Genomic DNA, 16,173 nt, shown 5'->3' on the forward strand with positions numbered 1-16,173 from the left:
CTTCGTCTGGCGAACATAGAGTGTTCTGCTGGCGAATACCAGGTTGGACGCCGGTCTTATTTCCAGCGTACACCTAAGAAATACGTATCTCAACATACCTAGCGTTTCTGTTCAACGCTACCGACCAGTATTTATGATACGTAGTGGTCGGTAGATCAATATGTATGATTCGTAACGTATCATCGTGAAATTCTTGTGGCTAGTTATTATCTCAGTTTGTATGGTAGTGCCCTCTAGCATGCCAAGATTACCAACCTATGGCATCGCAGCGTTGAGATGTGAACACGCATCCGGTTCCTGTTAATTGGACTGTAACATGAAAACATGTTACCTTCAAGCTGAGCTCAGTGAGCTTCTGGTTGATCAGCAATCCGCAATGACAGCACAATCCCTCGATGAAGAGGTGGTTAAGGCTGTGAGGGGTTTCTGGTTAGGGTGGACTTGGGTCACTTTCTGCGGGCTGCATCATGTCCGCTACAGAACCGATATCAACGCGTGACACAGTGGGTCAATCGTGATTTCGTTTATGTGCTGCAACAACAGCACATGTTCTCATCATGTCGTGGCAAGACTGTCGTTGCACCCGAGAATTGAATTGTGGCAGCCCGAATCGGGCTGTAGTGATATGTGGAGTAACAGCGTTACAGCAACGCTTTAACGGCTTGAGTAACTGGTATCAGCCTGATACCAGTGACAACAGACGTTTCCGCTTCCTCAGCGCTCCGAAGGACCCGTTTGTGCGCCTCTTACTTGAACCTGAGGGCATTGAATCGTCCCTGGAAAGTGAATGTCAGTCCATCATCGCGGCCCGTGCCCATTTTCATATTCACCGTCGAGTCGTGGTAGTGTGCGACTGGCAGACCGGGTGGCGTTCAGAGCGTTATCCTGAATAAATCAACGTGATGCCGTCACAGCGACTATTTTATGATGCGGTTTCTCAGCAGCAGCTTGTTGTGTTCCATTCTAATGTCCAGTCCACCGACAAAACGGCTGAAGCGGACCAGCTGCAAGCACGGTCATCGGGCCGCAGCCACCCCTGAGACGCAAGAGCATCAGCGCATCTTACGTCGAAAGGTACATCTCAGAAGTTGAGTAGCGTGCAGTCTGAGATTGAGAGTGGCGAATGGTCGAATAGGGTTCAGTGAATCGTAGACTTTCGTAGCTCGTACATTATCGCTTAGTGGAGTATTCTGCATTGCATTATGTATAGCTCATGGACTATCGCTCAGGTCAACAATTCTAAGCTCGGCCGGTTCTTCTCGGACTATGCCTCTCTCAGTACTGAAGGCTCAGAAGGGCGAGCAATCGGTGTAGATGGAATTGAACGGTGAGTTCCGATCTCCTCCTGTCTTTTGCATCTGCGGATGGCATCGCCAATAGGTTGTGTGATGATCTCGGCAATGATCCTATGGACGAAGCTTGGTTGACGATAGCTTACTATTGTCAGGCAGAAACCATGGGCGAGTTTACTAAGTAATGGTAGGGTAGCAAATGGTTGCAGTGGCTTGTTGGAAAATGCAGTCGACCCGTGAGAACCTCACTTCGAGGTTGACAGAATTCGCTAGGATTAGTCTTGGATGGAATCCCCCCAGACGCGGTGAATGTTTAGGTCGGAATGGACTAACGGTATGCAGCGAATCGGAGTGGACTCGATGGATGGCTTGCGTAATGTTCTGCCGGAATTGCGGAAAGAGATTGATGAGGACCGCAACTCAAGCGAGCAAATATATCGATACGCATTCACGTATTCACTGGATTCTGGCGCCAAGACATTGCCGGTGAGAATAGCGACCAATCTGTCTGTCTTTTGTTATGTCTGCATTTGTCATTGCGGGTGTGCATTGCCGTGGTGATGACTCTTCGTGTAGATAGAAGGGTGTCTGCAGCTATGGTCTATCTTCCTCAAGCCTCACTGGACGCTCTATTCTCAGTGGGAAAAATTCGTGAAGGCAGAGTGTCGTCATAATGTCAGCAAAGATACGTGAGTGAAATCAAACCATTGAAGTGGTTGTTGATTTGTGCTGTTGACAGTTACCAGATGCTTTGGGAAGCTGCGACCGGTGCTATGCGAGATGAAGATACTATGAGATCCGACTATGATATAGCAGGCGGTGCCTGGCCTGTCATGCTTGATGACTTCTACACTTGGTTTGTGGACCCTGATCGGGAGAAGAAGATAGGCGCTGCTGCTGATGATAGCAGCAGTGATGTGGAGATGCAGTGATACTTGCTCGACGTGGATGTACTAGTTTGTTTTCTGCACTTGATTGGTCACTTCGAGTTAGTTCCTAGGGAAGGGGTCAGCAGCACTATGTTTCAATGTCGGCACCAGCGGCAGATTTGAGCTATGTGGTATTGGCTGGTCTCTCGGCCTTTGGGTGCGCGGCTGTGGCAGTCGGTGGTGGTATAGGAGGAGGTAGCTGGAGCCATGACGTGATCATAATTCTAGTGCTAGGCTCATACAGGTGCATTGTATATGCCGGCCTTTGTGGCAGTGATGGGAGATGCCCATTGGGCTGTTCCTCTGTCTAAAGTGGCAATCAATGGTGTCGCAGTCAGTGCGACGATATTCAACCTACGTCAGAGACATCCTACATACGATCAGGTGCTGCTGAGTGGACGGGCCTTTCTCGAGTGTTGCCCTCTTTATTAGCCTTTAATAGACCTGGACATCGGGCTCTTGTTGGAGCCGCTTACTCTACTTGGTAGTATGCTTGGGGTGTACCTTAACGTGGCGATGACCAGCGTAGAGATATTCTCTTGCTTGGTATTGGTACTATCTATTACAGCAGCCTTGACGTACTACGGAAGCCCTCCTGAATACTCGAAAGTGTTCGTGATATTAGGTTTAGGAAGGCTATCCAACGACGACGGTTGGAGGAAGATGCCTCCGTTGACGACGGTCTGGGTGGAGCGGAGATGGGCCTTCTGGTCTCAGCCTCTGCTCGTCCTTCCTCGGTGCGGCGTCGTTGCTGACCATGGCAAAGGAGGTTGTCGCGCCTTAGGGAGTGGATCGTAGTGTTGTCGATAAAGCGAGCAGGATTCTCCGGGAAGAGGCTAGTCTCCAGCCCATGAAAGCTTGGGCACTACTTGTGCTCTGGCTTGCTAACGGTAGTAGTGATGAACATAGCGTGCCCATTTGTTGACCGCTATATAGGCGCTCTGCTTTACCTGGCCGAGGGGCCGGCTGAACTGTTGTGTGGAGGGACGGCTCAGAAGGTACCTCTCTTGAGTGGTGGGAACGCGAAATCCCATCCCTGTCAGGCTATGGTATCTACGGTCGTCGTTTTATGTATTCTCGTTACTGGTATTGTTCGTGGGCGTCTTCTTCGTCAACAGTGAGAGCCTCCGGTACCCCATTTGTGTGGCAGTATAATAATCAGGGAGCTCAGGGATGAGGCCGGCCTCCCTCCCTCGCCTGTGGTCTATAACAAAGTCAATACCATCGTCTATCCCCTCTTGAGCTGCTTCGCTGGGGTATGCGCAGGCTGCCTTGGCATAGGTGGAGGCCTTATAAAGGTGCAATGCTGCAGTCTAGGGAAGCTCTCCAGTGCTGGGTGTCAGGGCCCATTGCTGCTCCAGCTGGGCATGGTCCCCCAGGCTGCCACTGCCACTAGCATATGGATGATACTATTCACTTCCAGCAGTAGGTAGTACCTCAGCCTCGTCATCCTATGGCCCTCCTCAGGTACTTGTTTGCAGTTCGCCCTGCTTGGTCGCCTATCCCTGCTACCATCAGTAGTGGTGTGGTTGCTCAGCTTTAGTGGGGCTTGGGCGGGCAGTCGGATCTTGGTCAGGAAGATCAAAGAGTCTGGAAGGCAGTCGACTGTGGCATTTCTCATGGGTGAGGGAGAGTAGCAATAGTAGTAGTAGTAGTAGTAGAGGGCTCTCACCTCAGCTGCTTTGATAGTCGTATCAATGCTCTGTATGGTGGGGGTATCTGTATACGACCATATGTCTGCCAAGGCTGGAGGTCTGAGGAGTAGGTCGGACTTAACGCCTATTGAGATCTGCGAATTGATGAGACGCCGAGGGCCCATCGGATGACGATTCACCATGAGCATGCTGACTATGAATGTTTCTCATTGGTATGCGGCCTTGACTTGTCGGAACTGTGCTGCCTCTCACAAGGGCGGTAACTCTTCAACGCACTAAGGAATTTTACGATGGCGACTTTGATGGTTTGCGGACGTCTTGGGAGGTCGGTGGCATTACGTTTCTCGTCGTTTCCACATGTTGATCTGTTACTCGGCCTTTACTACCTGGGTATGCTTCTGGGCGAGGTTCTCATCGTTATGATCAGGCATCACTTTGGGGGTGTAGGTCAAGTCAGCCACTCAACGTTATTGGTTCTTGGCGACGTGTGAGGGGATGAATCTTTAGTCTTCATATTTTTATCTGATGCCCTGTGGATGGGGTGCTCGATGGCGATCGGAACTTGTAAGGCGGGGCAAGCGGCATTGGAAGGAAGCTACCCTTGCCGAATTCAGTGGGTCTCTCGGTGATCTCGGCACATTTATTCCCCTAGCAGTCGGCATGTCTATCACAGCAGGTAAACGTTTGCCGCTGTATTGGTCATACTGGTTGGTTTCCTCTTAGGCCTGGATTTCAGCACTATCCTGATATTCACTGGTGTCTACAATGTAGCCTCTGGTGTTCTGTTCGATGCCCCCATACCTGTACAACCTATGAAGACCATTGCCGCTGCTGCGATCGCACAAGGGGTAGTCTCCTCCTCCTCCTCCCGCTGCCTACTATCGTGAGATCTGTAGTTGACGTTGGGCGCAGTGGCAGCAGCGGGCATCTTCGTGTCAGCAGTAGTGCTCGCACTTGGACTGTTGAAGTGAGAGAGGCTTAGCTGAATGTGAAGTGGTGAAAGGCTGGCCTTAGCTTGACGACGTTACTGGAGTACATTATACCGTTGTCTATCGTACGTGGCATACAGCTGGGTCTGGCAGTGTCGCTCTTCCACAAGGGATACATGTACGCGGTAGTCGTCATTTATCGGCACCACAGGTCCTACAGGTACCTTTTGGTTCGGCATGTGGATGGATCCTTGATATGGAATCCTGTCGAGCAGACTGACAGTTTCACACTAGCGCTTCTCGTCTCCGTGAGAGGGCGGCTACTGTGGGGAGGAGAATTTTATGTTGATGATATTTGTTGGTTGTCGGCTTTATAAGGATTATCGTGATTCGACTGAGGTGAATGCTGTGAGAGGTATCTGGTTCGATTCCCGCAGGTGACGTTATTGGTTTTGCTGAATTTATCACCGCCACTACGAGTTCCTCCCCCAGCTGCGTTGATCGTGTTCCTATTGGGCCTCATCATCACCATTGCGTGCTACTGGTCGGAGATTCCCATCGACAGGTTCGGCCCGAACATCTCGGTGGTTGCGATAAGTGGGCAGGACTGGCTGGACGGTAGTACTATTCGTCTCAGTGAGGCTCCATTCATTCGTACATTGCCTTTTGGTGGCCCCGCCATAGTGCAGTCGACCTGTGGATCTTGTCACTGGATAGGTATCCTCAACGGTGGTCTGCCTCAGCTGCCTCTCACTCTTCTTAACTCTGTGATATCGGTATGCGCCTTGGCAAGGGAACTCTTTGGGGAGGACTGTAGAGGCGGCAGCACTAGGCATATGGCAGTTAGCGTTGGTGAGGCAGCAGGGACCATAGAGAGGGCGGGAAGCGGTAGTGATTAGGTCTGATGAACCTGCTTGGGTGTTGGTTCGGAGCTATGCCGTGCTGTCATGGCTGTGGCGGCTTGGCTGCTCAGTATAGATTCGGTGCCAGGACGGGAACTAGTGTTGTTATGCTGGGTGAGCAGAGGGGGGAGTGTTTTCGTCTACTATGTGGGGGGGGGCGTGTGGAAGACAGTCTTTGTCAGGCGTTCTCAAGCTATGTATAGGCCTGATATTCGGCCCTCAACTGTTGCATATCCTTCGCGCTTACCCCGGGGCAGTCTTAGGGCCGATGCTGTGTATAGCAGCTGGGGAGTTGGGCGTTCAGTCACTGAAGGAGAAGGGAAATCTCCTACTAGAGCTGCAAGGTGTGTCACTAGGGCATCCAATCCGTCCTTGGGAAGGTTGAGTGGCAGATCCCTCTCTGGCTTCGTGGTTGCTGTTCATCACTGCTGCTGCCTGCGTAGCTGCCGGCTCCACGGGCTGGGGCTTTGCCATCGGCTATGGCGTATGGGCCATCGTAGCGGGGGTAAGGTGGCTTGCTCGACGATGGTAAGTCGGCATGCTGCACTACGTGGAGGAGTGGGCTCCTGTATAGTTGTGGTATCCCAAGGCAGTATGGGGAGGATAGCGAAGAGGCCTCGTCATCTGCGAAGGGCCAAGCCTGTGTCAAGTCACCCCGAACTTGTGACACTAGAAATGACTTTGTTAATTTGGGTGCGAATGAACGGATGTGTAGGGTTTGAGCATCTCTGGTGATTGCCAAAAAGTTTCCCATGGATTGGTCATCGTCGTTGAGTTTAGCGGTGGGAGGTCGACTATGTTTCCTGATGAACTATGCGGCTACTTGTGTGAATTTCTGAGCCCATGGTCGTTTATTGGTGTTCTGGTAGTGGCTGACGGTATCAGTAGTTGAACAATGACGGGCGAGTCGGCATTTCTACGGGAGAAGTTGTCCAATCTCAAGGAGGAGCTACGGAAGCAGAAGGAGCTCAATCTGACTCTGCAGACAGTGGACAGGAAGAAGGCTGAGGAGGAGCAGGGGAGGTTGAAGAAAGCGTAGTAATCGGATGGGCCTCACTGCACGTCTTCCGAGCGACCTGAGTTTTATGGAGGAGAGGAGGAACTCTGTGGTAGGTATGATGACTTGCAGGCCGAGACGGTGCAGATGCGGTTGCAGTTGGAAGCCTTCAGGAAGCAGCAGGAGGCTGAGGAGGCGGCAGCGATGGGAGTGAATGGAGGCGTCTCTGGGGTGCTGGGAATGGACACCTCTGACGAAACCGCGGACTTAAGAGAGGCTCTAGACGTATGCTGATGGCAGTATTGTCGTTGGGCATTGTATTTGTTGCCAGGCTGAGAGGGAGAGGTGCCAAGTGTTGGAGAGTCGGCTGATGGAGGTTCAGAGCCAGGCGCGTTCGGGGAGCTCAGCGGCTCCTTCTCCTTACATGGAGGTAGAATCCTCGCCCGTGGGGGCAGTGAGGGATAGTAGTGGTAGCAAGGACGTGGTGGAGGCGGAGGAGGAGGAGAGTAAGGGGAAGAAGAGGAAAAGGAGGGATACTGGTGATAAGAAAAAGGAGGGTAGTAAAAGCAAAAAGAAGAAACACAAACACAAGGAGTCTGCAGGGGAGGAGGGTAGGATCATGATGATCATCGCCTCGCCCAACTCGGCTATTAGGTGAAATATCAGATCCTATAGCTGAGATATTTCCTCTCCTCGATAGCGGCGACCTAGTATCCGCGTCAAAGCTCGTAGTGCGTTTCTGCTACTCTTGCGGTGTCGAGAACAGTATCGCCCTACGGAACCGTCTAGCACTGGTAGGTCGTGTTGGGTGGGGCTCGATAGACCTCTAGTTCTTCCTCCTAAGGTGCTCTCGGAGATTGCGTTGTACCTAACAGGACGGAGAGGAGCTGATGGGCTGCTATCGAACATGTGTTGTCTGGTCATCCTAGCTACAGACGAGGTAAGGCTCCGTTGCAAGGTGGTGTGAAGTTTGGCTGATCAGGCTCAGCTGTTGGTCCGCGCCTTGTATTCAACGAGCTTAGAGCTGGCTGGGCCGGCCCCAGATGCTTGCCGTTTGATAATAAAGTCTCTGAAGGAATGTTGTCGGAAGGTAGTGAGTCGATCAAGAGGAATCGCTACTGTTGTTATCAGCTGAACCTGACGGCACCCTTGGCATGTATGATGTGGCATCAGCAGTGTGGGCCTCCTCGGAATCCGGTGGCGAGAGAGGCCATGTTGGAGGGAGAGGCCTTTCAATGCGACTTCAATGCAGTCGTTGAATCTGCCACGGCACCTTCTGTGAAGACCCTGTGTCTGTTCCACGCAGCGTTGGTAGGAAGCAGTCTTTCGGCGGAGGAGCGGTATACTCTTATACGGAAACTAGCCGAGAAACATGGAGGACAGTAGGCTGGACGTAAATGGAAGCCTTTCTTGTGATAGCTGCTGATCAGACCTGATATCAAGTGCCGAGTACTTGCTATGATGCCTGCAGTAGGAGATAGTAACCTTATCCGCTTGGCAATCAACGAGGTCTTATCTTGGCCCGATGCCAGAAAGGGTCGGAGAGAGCTGCTCGACTTCTTACAAGCACACCTTTCCTCGATGCTGGCTATGGGCAGCAACAGCACTACGTAAACACTTGTATATTTACTCCTATCATTGGTCGTTGTAGCATTTCGTACATTAATAGAAGTACTAGTACCGGCTACCTTGTCACGTGGCGTTGTGGCTGGGTTCAATGGGTTGTGGTTCGCCTCGTTATTGGATGATCAGTATGCCCCCTGTTTTAAACAATGTCATCTGAGCGCCGAAGTCAACGTACCTCCAGCGCTACCAACTCCTTTAGGTAGGGCTAGCCACTATAGGGGCGGCATTCTACGTGTTTTTCTGTAGAGCATTTGATGACGATGACGATGAAGCTTTCGAGGCGATGTTGAGAGCTGGCGATCCAGGTGGGACTACTGTGGAATAATTCTCTATTATGGCGAGTCCAGTTGATTTGAGATAGAGAGCTGGATACTGTTGCATTGCTATGCGGTGCTTGGTACACCGGACAACGTTGAATATTTTTCAGGAGCGGATGAGGAGGACACACCGCTTGACCCATCTGAGATCCCCACGGTTGTCCATCCTTCTGTAGAACAGATCGTCTATAGACGCCCAGTCATACCTGATGACGAGCCTGAGCCGGGTAGGAGATCCCGGGTTCGATTCCGGGTGAGGGTATTTCATGTTGTAGGTGAGGACTTCCGGTACATGTGTAAATTGAAGGGCCAGAGCTACTTGCATCTAGTGTCGTTGAAAGAGTCAGAACTTAACGAGCATCGAGGTAAGGTCGAAGGAATCTACGGGTAGCTCGCAGTAGCATCATCTCAAGGTACTAAGCAGAAGCTTGCCAACTTCAAGCGTCAACTGGAGAAGCGTGGCTCCGTTACAGGAGCCACACCGCCAGAAACAGACGATGATAGTGATGCGGGAACGTGGGTGTCTTCAGGCTAGTCGTATCGGCGTTGAGTAGTGGCTATCAGGCATCACTACAACCCTCATTACGATGTGAGGTATCTCGAGGTTGAGCGCGTTATTGACACTACTGATCTTTTCGCTGCTGTTTATCCCGCTAGAGCTGCAGCACTTGAGAGGACGTCGTGGCAAGCGTAAGTCGTTCAAGCTCTTTTCATATTACTCGTCATATTTTTTAACTGGCTGTAGATACTGCCTGAAGATAGTAGCTTCCTTGATGTGTCTGGACATTAGAGGAGTGAAGTATGCTGATTGGTTCCTACGACCGATAGACCCGGAACGGCATGGCTTGGTGAGTTCCTATGTTGTCTTATATCGGACCTATTGTGGCTGTTCGTTCAGCCCGACTACTACCAGCTCGTCGCTGAGCCTATGGACTTGACAACAATACAAGTGAAGCTTTATCTGAATGCATACAGTGGACCTCAGGATTTTTGGGCGGACGTAAGATGAGAGCATTAGGTACTCAGAGTAGGGTGGGGCGAGAGCAGGTACAAAAGATCGCCAACAACTGTCAATACTATAACGCGCCTGACTCGGATGCCTGTATAGAGATGGGCATGCTCAAGGCGCTCTTCGACAAACTGTAAGTGTAGTGCTTCGGTATATCTCACTACTCGACTGTGGATCAGGTACCGAGAATGGGCGGCCTTGTCTAGGCAGCCGGGTGGAGTTGAGGGCAAGAAGGTGAGTACTCAGTGGTGTAGTTTCCTAGGGTCAGTAACAGTGTTGATGGCAGGCCGAGCTGGAAGCAGGAGGACATAATGGGAAGGGGATATCCACAGTAGAGTCTATCTCGTGGCTGTGATGGATCAGCTCAGCTCACTAGATACCTCGCAATTTGAACTGGCATTGGAGTGATAGTGTGCAGCCCGACGCTGAGGAGGTTTTGAAGGACTTTACCTTCGAGAGGTTATTGAATCTAGATGGACCCTGTCGGATGTACTACTATTAAAAAGCGGGTGGGCATGTTTATGTTGAGAGTATAAGGTACTGCGTGAAATGGCGAGGGTTGGGGTACGATGAAGCTACGTGGGAGCTCGAGGAAGACTTGCAGACTAAGCAAGCACGAGCTGCAATAACCAATTTTCATAAGTTTTCGAGGGTGCCGGATTATGTTCAGAATCCCCAGGCTGGACCAGGTGAGTTGCATATTCATACCACACCTTTGGGAATTCGCGGCATCTCGCAGCTGCTACTATGGAGACGGTGACTCCTCAACTGGTGAGGGAGATGGAGATATGGACCCGAGCAGCTGCTGATAATCTGGTGTTTGAGGGCGCTGGTCATGAGGTGTGCACTTCAGAGAGATGCCTCGCCTCCTTCGTCGATTGATTGCCCCCCTCCCGGCTTTATGGAGGTGAACCGCAGCCCGTATTTGCTAGCCCGGCAAGATGCTGCTCATGATGGTAGGTATATATGGCCAGGAACTCGAGCTCCATTGAAGGCGTTGAAGCCGGGGAAGCACCATCTCAAAGCGTAGGGACTTATCCTGGCAGGAGAAAGCAACGGTATTGGACATGTGACAGGTTGGAACATCAGAAAAAACTGGAAGAGCGTTTGCAAGCGGAGAAGAGGAGGGCTGCAGAAGTTCAAGTGGAAACGATCAAGAATATGGGTCTTGCTCGGATAGCGTACTTCCATTGTAGTGGCTTTGATCTTGTCGAACGTCGGTGTTGTCTTAGGTGGCCGGTGTTGCTCAATCAACTGGCGAATAATAGGCAACATTTAGCTAGTGTTATTCATTCATTCAGAAATAGACAAGACGTGAGTAGAGAGAATTGACGGAGGGAGGGATTGAACCCGGGACCTCGATCGTCTCGTTGTTGTTGTCGTGTACCGGCTTATGGTCTCAGAACCGTGTTACGGCGATCCCTCTACATTTTGCTGCTGACACTCTCCTCCACGTGTTTGGACCACAGAATATGGTGGATATCATTTTACGCTGGAGGCATCTCCTTTATCGCTGCCATCGCTACACGGAGATACCTGCAATACGCAAGCAGGAGGTAGAGGGAGGAGAGGAGAAACCGGTTGGTGCTGTCGTGGAGGCTCAAAGGGAGGATCAAGGAGATGCTGCTCCTAGTGGACAGGAGAGGAGCGCTGAGGAAGGGGAAGAAACTGCGGTCGATACAACGGAGAAGGAATCAAAGGCTGAAGGAGTGAAGACGGGAGAGAGTGTCGATTCTGAAGCGAGGAAGGAAGATGGTGGGGCTGGTACCGAGGAGGAGAAGGACAAGGACAACTCGGAACTGGTGAAGAAGGAGAATGTGCCTATGGTGGAGGCTGCTGATCCACAGGGAGATGGGGTGGAGAAGGGGAAGGAGCCGTCAGAGAGTAGCGAGGAAGTGGGGGGTAATGAGGCAGCAGTGATGGAGAAAACTGCCAAGACTGAGGAGAGCTCGTCTCTTGAGACTCCTGATTCTATGCCGAGCATGACCAGCAGCGAGACTAGGAAGGAATCTCCGAGTAGTGAGGAAGAGGGTGAAGAGGTGGTCGTGAAGAAGGAGGGTAGTCAACATAGAGAGAGCGAAAGTAAAGGGGAGGAAGAGGAAGAGGTGAGTTGTCGGATTTATGGTATTCAACTGTTTCATTAATTCTACTGTGCTTGTAGACTGAGGAGCCTCCTGGAGTAGCAACGATGATAGCACAGTCTATGATAGCTCAGAGGTTCAGCGACTACAAAGCACCCCCGCCAATGGACCCTGCTGCTGACGGGTCGTCGGGGAGGAAGTGGGATCGCTGACGATCACAGAGTGTGCAGGAAGTTCATCATCTTAGGTATGTGGCGCCTCCTAAGTTCAGAGGAGGGCAGAGGTTATTCCCATACCAATTGGAGGGGTTGAACTGGCTGATAGAATGCTGGGAACAAGGAAGGAATCCTATACTAGCAGATGAGATGGGTGAGGGAAGCGGCACTCTATGAGGGTAGATAGGAGGTGATGTATTATCACAGGTTTGGGCAAGACTATTACTACTATAGCCTTTCTGAATTACCTTTTCACAGTAGAAAGAGTGAAGGGGCCCTTCCTCGTGGTGGCGCCTCTGTCGACTCTGGGGCATTGGAAGAAGGTGGCCGACCAGTGGACGGACATGAACTGTCTATAGTGAGTAACCGTGTCGTGTTTTCCCCCTAGGGAAGATTTGCATAGCGTTGATGACGAAATGAAAACTCTGGAAAAATTCCCATTGGTTTCTGTGCACTTGTAGCGGAATTTGTATGTGAACTTGTATATATTGAAGTTTCATCCGTTTTATGTGAAGTGGCGAAATACTCTGTGAAAAGAAACCCGATATTCGCGGTGGTATGCAGTAGCCGTGAAATATACTTCTCACCAGTGTTTTTCATATCGCCGTCGTGAACTCCATTGGTGGGAAAACTCCTGTTCTCAGCGAGCAAATATCCCTACACTACTACCTAAGAGTGATTGTGCACGGCGCCTCCTCAATGTCCCTGTCCGTCTTCCTTCTCAGTTACCACGATGAGGGCGGCAGGGAAGGACGGTCGGAACTCCGGGATTCTGAATTCTACCACTTCGCGTGAGTTGTGATGATACGGGGTATAATAGCGAACAGCGATATTCCTCAGCCTCGACTATGATGTGCTCAACGGCAAGAGGTATCCAGAGCAGCCCGATCCTTGCCCACTGAGGAAGAGCACATACTTCAAGTTCAACATTCTTTTAACAAGTTATGAGCTCATTATGACGGTGAGAGCGCCTCCGCTCACATACCGCACCTCCGCTACTTCTGTTGTTGGCAGGACGAGGAGTATCTTGCGCCTATTCCATGGCAATATGTGGTTATAGATGAGGCTCATAGACTCCGTAATAGAGAAGCTAAGACTCTCCAGGTTATGGAGTCCTTATCGTGCCGGTAGGGTACTGTGCTAGCGTGGGGCTCGGATGGGGAATGTTGTCGATACACATGTCGTTGTGGATTCCGTAGTATATTTTACTGTGGTACGTAACCATTGGTTGCTAGATTGACGTGGAAGCCGATTCAGCATCATCAGCTTTCTACTACTTGTTTTTTGGGTGGAACAGTTTGAGTATTTCTAGTTTTCCGAGAAATGCTATGATGATATCGCGGATGCTCATCCTCAGTGTGTCTGTTCGTATCAGGTATACCATGCTGTTGTCTGGCACGCCACTTCAGAATAATATCGGGGAACTTTGGGCCCTGCTGCATTTCATAGAGCCTGTCAAGTTCTGTAGCAAGGAGGCATTTGAGCAGGAGTTTGGCGAGCTGAAGACGGAGAAGCAGGTAATCTATGGTGCTTGTTTTCAAGCACTTCCGAGCTCATAGTTCCAGCGGTAGAAATAGTGATAATAGCAGTAGTCGGGTTCTCAGGCAAGGCTTTCCTGTTGAACCAGAGCATATCTGCGTGTGATGATGCTATCCTTGTTAATGATGTCAGGTTGAGAGCTTACATAGATTGCTGCGGCCTCATCTACTGCGGCGGCTAAAGGAAGAAGTGGCGGATGAGTTGCCCGATTTAGAGGAGACTATCATTGACGTGGAGCTCACGAAGCTACAGAAGGCCTACTACAGGGCTATATTCGAACGGAACAAGTGATAGAGTTGTTGTTGTGTATTTTGGAATATGGTGAGTGTGTAGAACGTATCTCTCGGGAGCACAGAAGAGCGGCGGGCCGAGCCTGATCAACCTGGAGGTCCAACTTCGGAAATGCTGCAATCATCCCTTTACTATTGATGGTGTGGAGGAGCGAGAGTTGGCCATGTGTCAGAGTAAGGGCAGGCGACCTCTTTCGGTGCTGACTTTCTCTTCCTGCTATTTCAGACAAGGACCAGGAGTTCAATCGAATGATAATGGCGTCGGGGAAGATGGTGTTGTTGGACAAGCTGTTGCCTAAACTGCATGCAGAGGGCCATAAAGTGCTGCTCTTCTCGCAGTTTCTCAGCATGCTCGACCTCATACAGAGATATGCCCTTTATCGAGGATACAGTGTCGAGAGGTGGGGCTCTTTTGCTGGGCTTGGGTGGTAGTGGTGAATGCTAGGTTGGACGGTTCGGCGACTGCGAAGGCAAGGGAGGAGGCGATCGATCGCTTCAATACTCCCGAATCAAGTGCTTTCCTTTTCCTGCTCTCTACTAGAGCTGGTGAGCCGCCTTGCCTTCCCATCCTTCTGTTAAGGTATTGGTTTGCCTCAGGTGGTATTGGAATTAACCTCACTGCAGCCGATGTTGTGATTATATTTGATTCTGACTGGAATCCTCAAATGGATATACAGGTAGGCCCTTTACGTATGTGAGGGTTTGAAAAAAACGTTGGCGTATGTTAGGCAACAGCTCGAGCCCATAGGATAGGGCAGACGAAGGATGTGAAGGTGTATCGGCTGGTCACTAATAGGACCTACGAGGCGCAGATGTTTGAACGAGCTAGTCAAAAACTTGGAATCAACGAAGCGGTGGGTTGATGGGGTCTCATATTTAGGATTTATATAAGTTAGTGAGAACTGTGGGGAATAGGAAGGGCGTGAGTCGTTGCATTATAGAAGCACTGAGAAAAAAACTGGGCTTTTGAGAAAAAAGGCTCGTACGTATATGCGCTGATACTAGGGTGACTGATATGCAGTAGTTGTCTAATACGCGATGAGTAGCATTTACGGTAAGGAGAGGAGCCACGGTATTGGTAATGTGGGAATCAGGTCTTCCAGCGCGGAGCATTCGATGGCGAAGGCAAGAAGAAAGGGCACGGAGCAAGCGGCCTGTCGAAGGAAGAGATAGAGGAGTTGCTGAAAAAGGGTAGGGAAGGAATAATTAATGGATCTCATACCACACCTCTGCTTATTCGTAGGGGCTTACTATCTCCTCGAGAATAACGAGGAGTCGAAGCAGTTCGAGCAATCCAATATAGAAGATATCCTTTCGAAGAAGTCTCGTTTAGTGAAGTAATCGTGTTGGGGTCGGTCCCGATTGATGAGGGTACGACTCAGATACACTCGAGCCTCCGGTGGTGGCACTTTCTCCAAGACCTCCTTTGCCGTCACAGGTAGCGCTGAAATCGATCTGGACGACCCTGACTTCTGGTCTAAGATGTTGGGAGAAGAGGCATCTGGACAAAGTGAGTTACCGTTGTCGGGCTAGGAGTGGGATTGTTGGGGTGATGCGTTTTCACTATAGATTCGGTGGCTATATTGGCACAGAAGCTCCACGATGAGACGGCCGTCGCCTCGCCAGAGGCAAAGGCTCAGTTCATGAAGGAGATGGAGACGCAAGTTGAGGGGTATGGTGCGATGACTGATCCCGAGCAACGGGAGAAGGTAGCAAGAGTGTAGGGTACGGGGCGATGAGAGGTGGTCTCTGGTGTAGGTGGTCCAGTGTTTGGTGATGATGGCTAATATGAGAGGCTTCACGAAGGCTGAGCATAGGGAGATATCCGCCTGGTTGGTGAAGACTACAGCGGCTGAGGATGCGATCAAAGAGAGTCAGCCGAAGCCGGGCCTCTTTGGTAGGGCTATTGAGCCCCTCTCGCGTATCAGTGGATATATGTAGATACTCCTATTGATTCAGCCTCTGTGAGTGTTGCTGATAGTGACCAGGGTGGTGGAGGTGGTGGTCGGAGACTCCGCAGAACGCATTCTAGAATAGAGGGTGCCGGGGCTTACATTGAGGAGCCCGTGGGGAAGAGTGGGAGCAATTTATAGCTGTGGTATGGGTGAGTGTTGTCTATGGTAGGTATCACACCGGCATCTTCGGCGACTCGGAAGCGTCGGAAGCGGCGGACTCCAAAGTCGACGCCGTCGCAGGTGGAGAGTGCAGGCGCTGTTGAACAGAAGGATGGTGCTGAACCTAGTAACACGGCGGCTGGACTTGACTATGACAAATTTCGAGCTGATATATGAAATGGTTATTCGAAACAACGTGGAGTGAGTAATGGTTGAATAACGTTGTTTGTATTTTAGCTCCAAAAAAGAGGCGAAAATCAACGAAGTCGAAGACGCCC

The 16,173-nt window shown here is 50.8% G+C and overlaps 7 protein-coding genes across 7 annotated transcripts in view; all 7 read left to right on the forward strand.

The window, feature by feature from the left end:
- Pmar_PMAR027933 (Defective in cullin neddylation protein, putative) overlaps nucleotides 1-2,233 on the forward strand; it is a 2,964-nt gene extending 731 nt beyond the window's left edge. The window contains exons 4-8 of the mRNA XM_002773431.1: nucleotides 1,230-1,327; nucleotides 1,381-1,473; nucleotides 1,610-1,778; nucleotides 1,869-1,981; nucleotides 2,032-2,233. Of these exons, the coding sequence (XP_002773477.1) occupies nucleotides 1,230-1,327; nucleotides 1,381-1,473; nucleotides 1,610-1,778; nucleotides 1,869-1,981; nucleotides 2,032-2,224 (666 nt within the window). The 3' untranslated portion in view covers nucleotides 2,225-2,233. The remainder of the gene's footprint in view (nucleotides 1-1,229; nucleotides 1,328-1,380; nucleotides 1,474-1,609; nucleotides 1,779-1,868; nucleotides 1,982-2,031) is intronic.
- Nucleotides 2,234-2,319: 86 nt separating this feature from the next.
- Pmar_PMAR027934 (conserved hypothetical protein) lies at nucleotides 2,320-3,986 on the forward strand (the record flags this gene model as incomplete). The annotated part of the gene is made up of 10 exons (XM_002773432.1): nucleotides 2,320-2,416; nucleotides 2,466-2,605; nucleotides 2,654-2,799; nucleotides 2,847-2,958; nucleotides 3,006-3,111; nucleotides 3,158-3,235; nucleotides 3,265-3,307; nucleotides 3,393-3,650; nucleotides 3,765-3,854; nucleotides 3,899-3,986. 10 exons carry the CDS (start codon nucleotides 2,320-2,322, stop codon nucleotides 3,984-3,986), a joined length of 1,158 nt encoding a protein of 385 aa, XP_002773478.1.
- Nucleotides 3,987-4,401: 415 nt separating this feature from the next.
- Nucleotides 4,402-6,429, forward strand: Pmar_PMAR027935 (conserved hypothetical protein; the record flags this gene model as incomplete). Its single annotated transcript, XM_002773433.1, has 10 exons — nucleotides 4,402-4,552; nucleotides 4,600-4,724; nucleotides 4,773-4,843; nucleotides 4,891-5,107; nucleotides 5,243-5,423; nucleotides 5,523-5,657; nucleotides 5,705-5,821; nucleotides 5,890-6,051; nucleotides 6,100-6,235; nucleotides 6,423-6,429. 10 exons carry the CDS (start codon nucleotides 4,402-4,404, stop codon nucleotides 6,427-6,429), a joined length of 1,302 nt encoding a protein of 433 aa, XP_002773479.1.
- Nucleotides 6,430-6,602: 173 nt separating this feature from the next.
- Pmar_PMAR027936 (hypothetical protein) lies at nucleotides 6,603-8,318 on the forward strand (the record flags this gene model as incomplete). Its single annotated transcript, XM_002773434.1, has 8 exons — nucleotides 6,603-6,742; nucleotides 6,821-6,989; nucleotides 7,036-7,315; nucleotides 7,359-7,498; nucleotides 7,549-7,644; nucleotides 7,687-7,794; nucleotides 7,836-8,086; nucleotides 8,135-8,318. The coding sequence occupies 8 exons, from the start codon at nucleotides 6,603-6,605 to the stop codon at nucleotides 8,316-8,318; spliced, it is 1,368 nt and encodes a 455-aa protein (XP_002773480.1).
- Nucleotides 8,319-8,476: 158 nt separating this feature from the next.
- On the forward strand, nucleotides 8,477-10,538 carry Pmar_PMAR027937 (bromodomain-containing protein, putative; the record flags this gene model as incomplete). Its single annotated transcript, XM_002773435.1, has 14 exons — nucleotides 8,477-8,529; nucleotides 8,577-8,635; nucleotides 8,758-8,874; nucleotides 8,923-9,012; nucleotides 9,061-9,163; nucleotides 9,212-9,337; nucleotides 9,393-9,495; nucleotides 9,546-9,647; nucleotides 9,695-9,789; nucleotides 9,836-9,890; nucleotides 9,943-9,987; nucleotides 10,033-10,145; nucleotides 10,194-10,345; nucleotides 10,396-10,538. 14 exons carry the CDS (start codon nucleotides 8,477-8,479, stop codon nucleotides 10,536-10,538), a joined length of 1,356 nt encoding a protein of 451 aa, XP_002773481.1.
- A 590-nt stretch (nucleotides 10,539-11,128) lies between these two features.
- Pmar_PMAR027938 (chromodomain helicase dna binding protein, putative) lies at nucleotides 11,129-15,874 on the forward strand (the record flags this gene model as incomplete). The annotated part of the gene is made up of 20 exons (XM_002773436.1): nucleotides 11,129-11,761; nucleotides 11,818-11,936; nucleotides 11,985-12,106; nucleotides 12,160-12,310; nucleotides 12,678-12,743; nucleotides 12,793-12,913; nucleotides 12,967-13,079; nucleotides 13,328-13,469; nucleotides 13,624-13,778; nucleotides 13,825-13,955; nucleotides 14,008-14,182; nucleotides 14,227-14,327; nucleotides 14,379-14,458; nucleotides 14,510-14,635; nucleotides 14,876-14,972; nucleotides 15,025-15,118; nucleotides 15,164-15,291; nucleotides 15,351-15,490; nucleotides 15,540-15,678; nucleotides 15,723-15,874. 20 exons carry the CDS (start codon nucleotides 11,129-11,131, stop codon nucleotides 15,872-15,874), a joined length of 2,985 nt encoding a protein of 994 aa, XP_002773482.1.
- Nucleotides 15,875-16,046: 172 nt separating this feature from the next.
- Pmar_PMAR027939 (heat shock 40 kDa protein, putative) overlaps nucleotides 16,047-16,173 on the forward strand; it is a gene marked incomplete at its 5' end in the record, with an annotated part of 2,044 nt that continues 1,917 nt past the window's right edge. Inside the window, 2 exons of the mRNA XM_002773437.1 lie at nucleotides 16,047-16,096; nucleotides 16,133-16,173. The exon at nucleotides 16,133-16,173 is cut by the window's right edge and continues 4 nt beyond it. Of these exons, the coding sequence (XP_002773483.1) occupies nucleotides 16,047-16,096; nucleotides 16,133-16,173 (91 nt within the window). The remainder of the gene's footprint in view (nucleotides 16,097-16,132) is intronic.

This window comes from Perkinsus marinus (genome assembly GCF_000006405.1).
Source record: "Perkinsus marinus ATCC 50983 genomic scaffold scf_1104296958914, whole genome shotgun sequence".
NCBI lineage: Eukaryota > Perkinsozoa > Perkinsida > Perkinsidae > Perkinsus > Perkinsus marinus.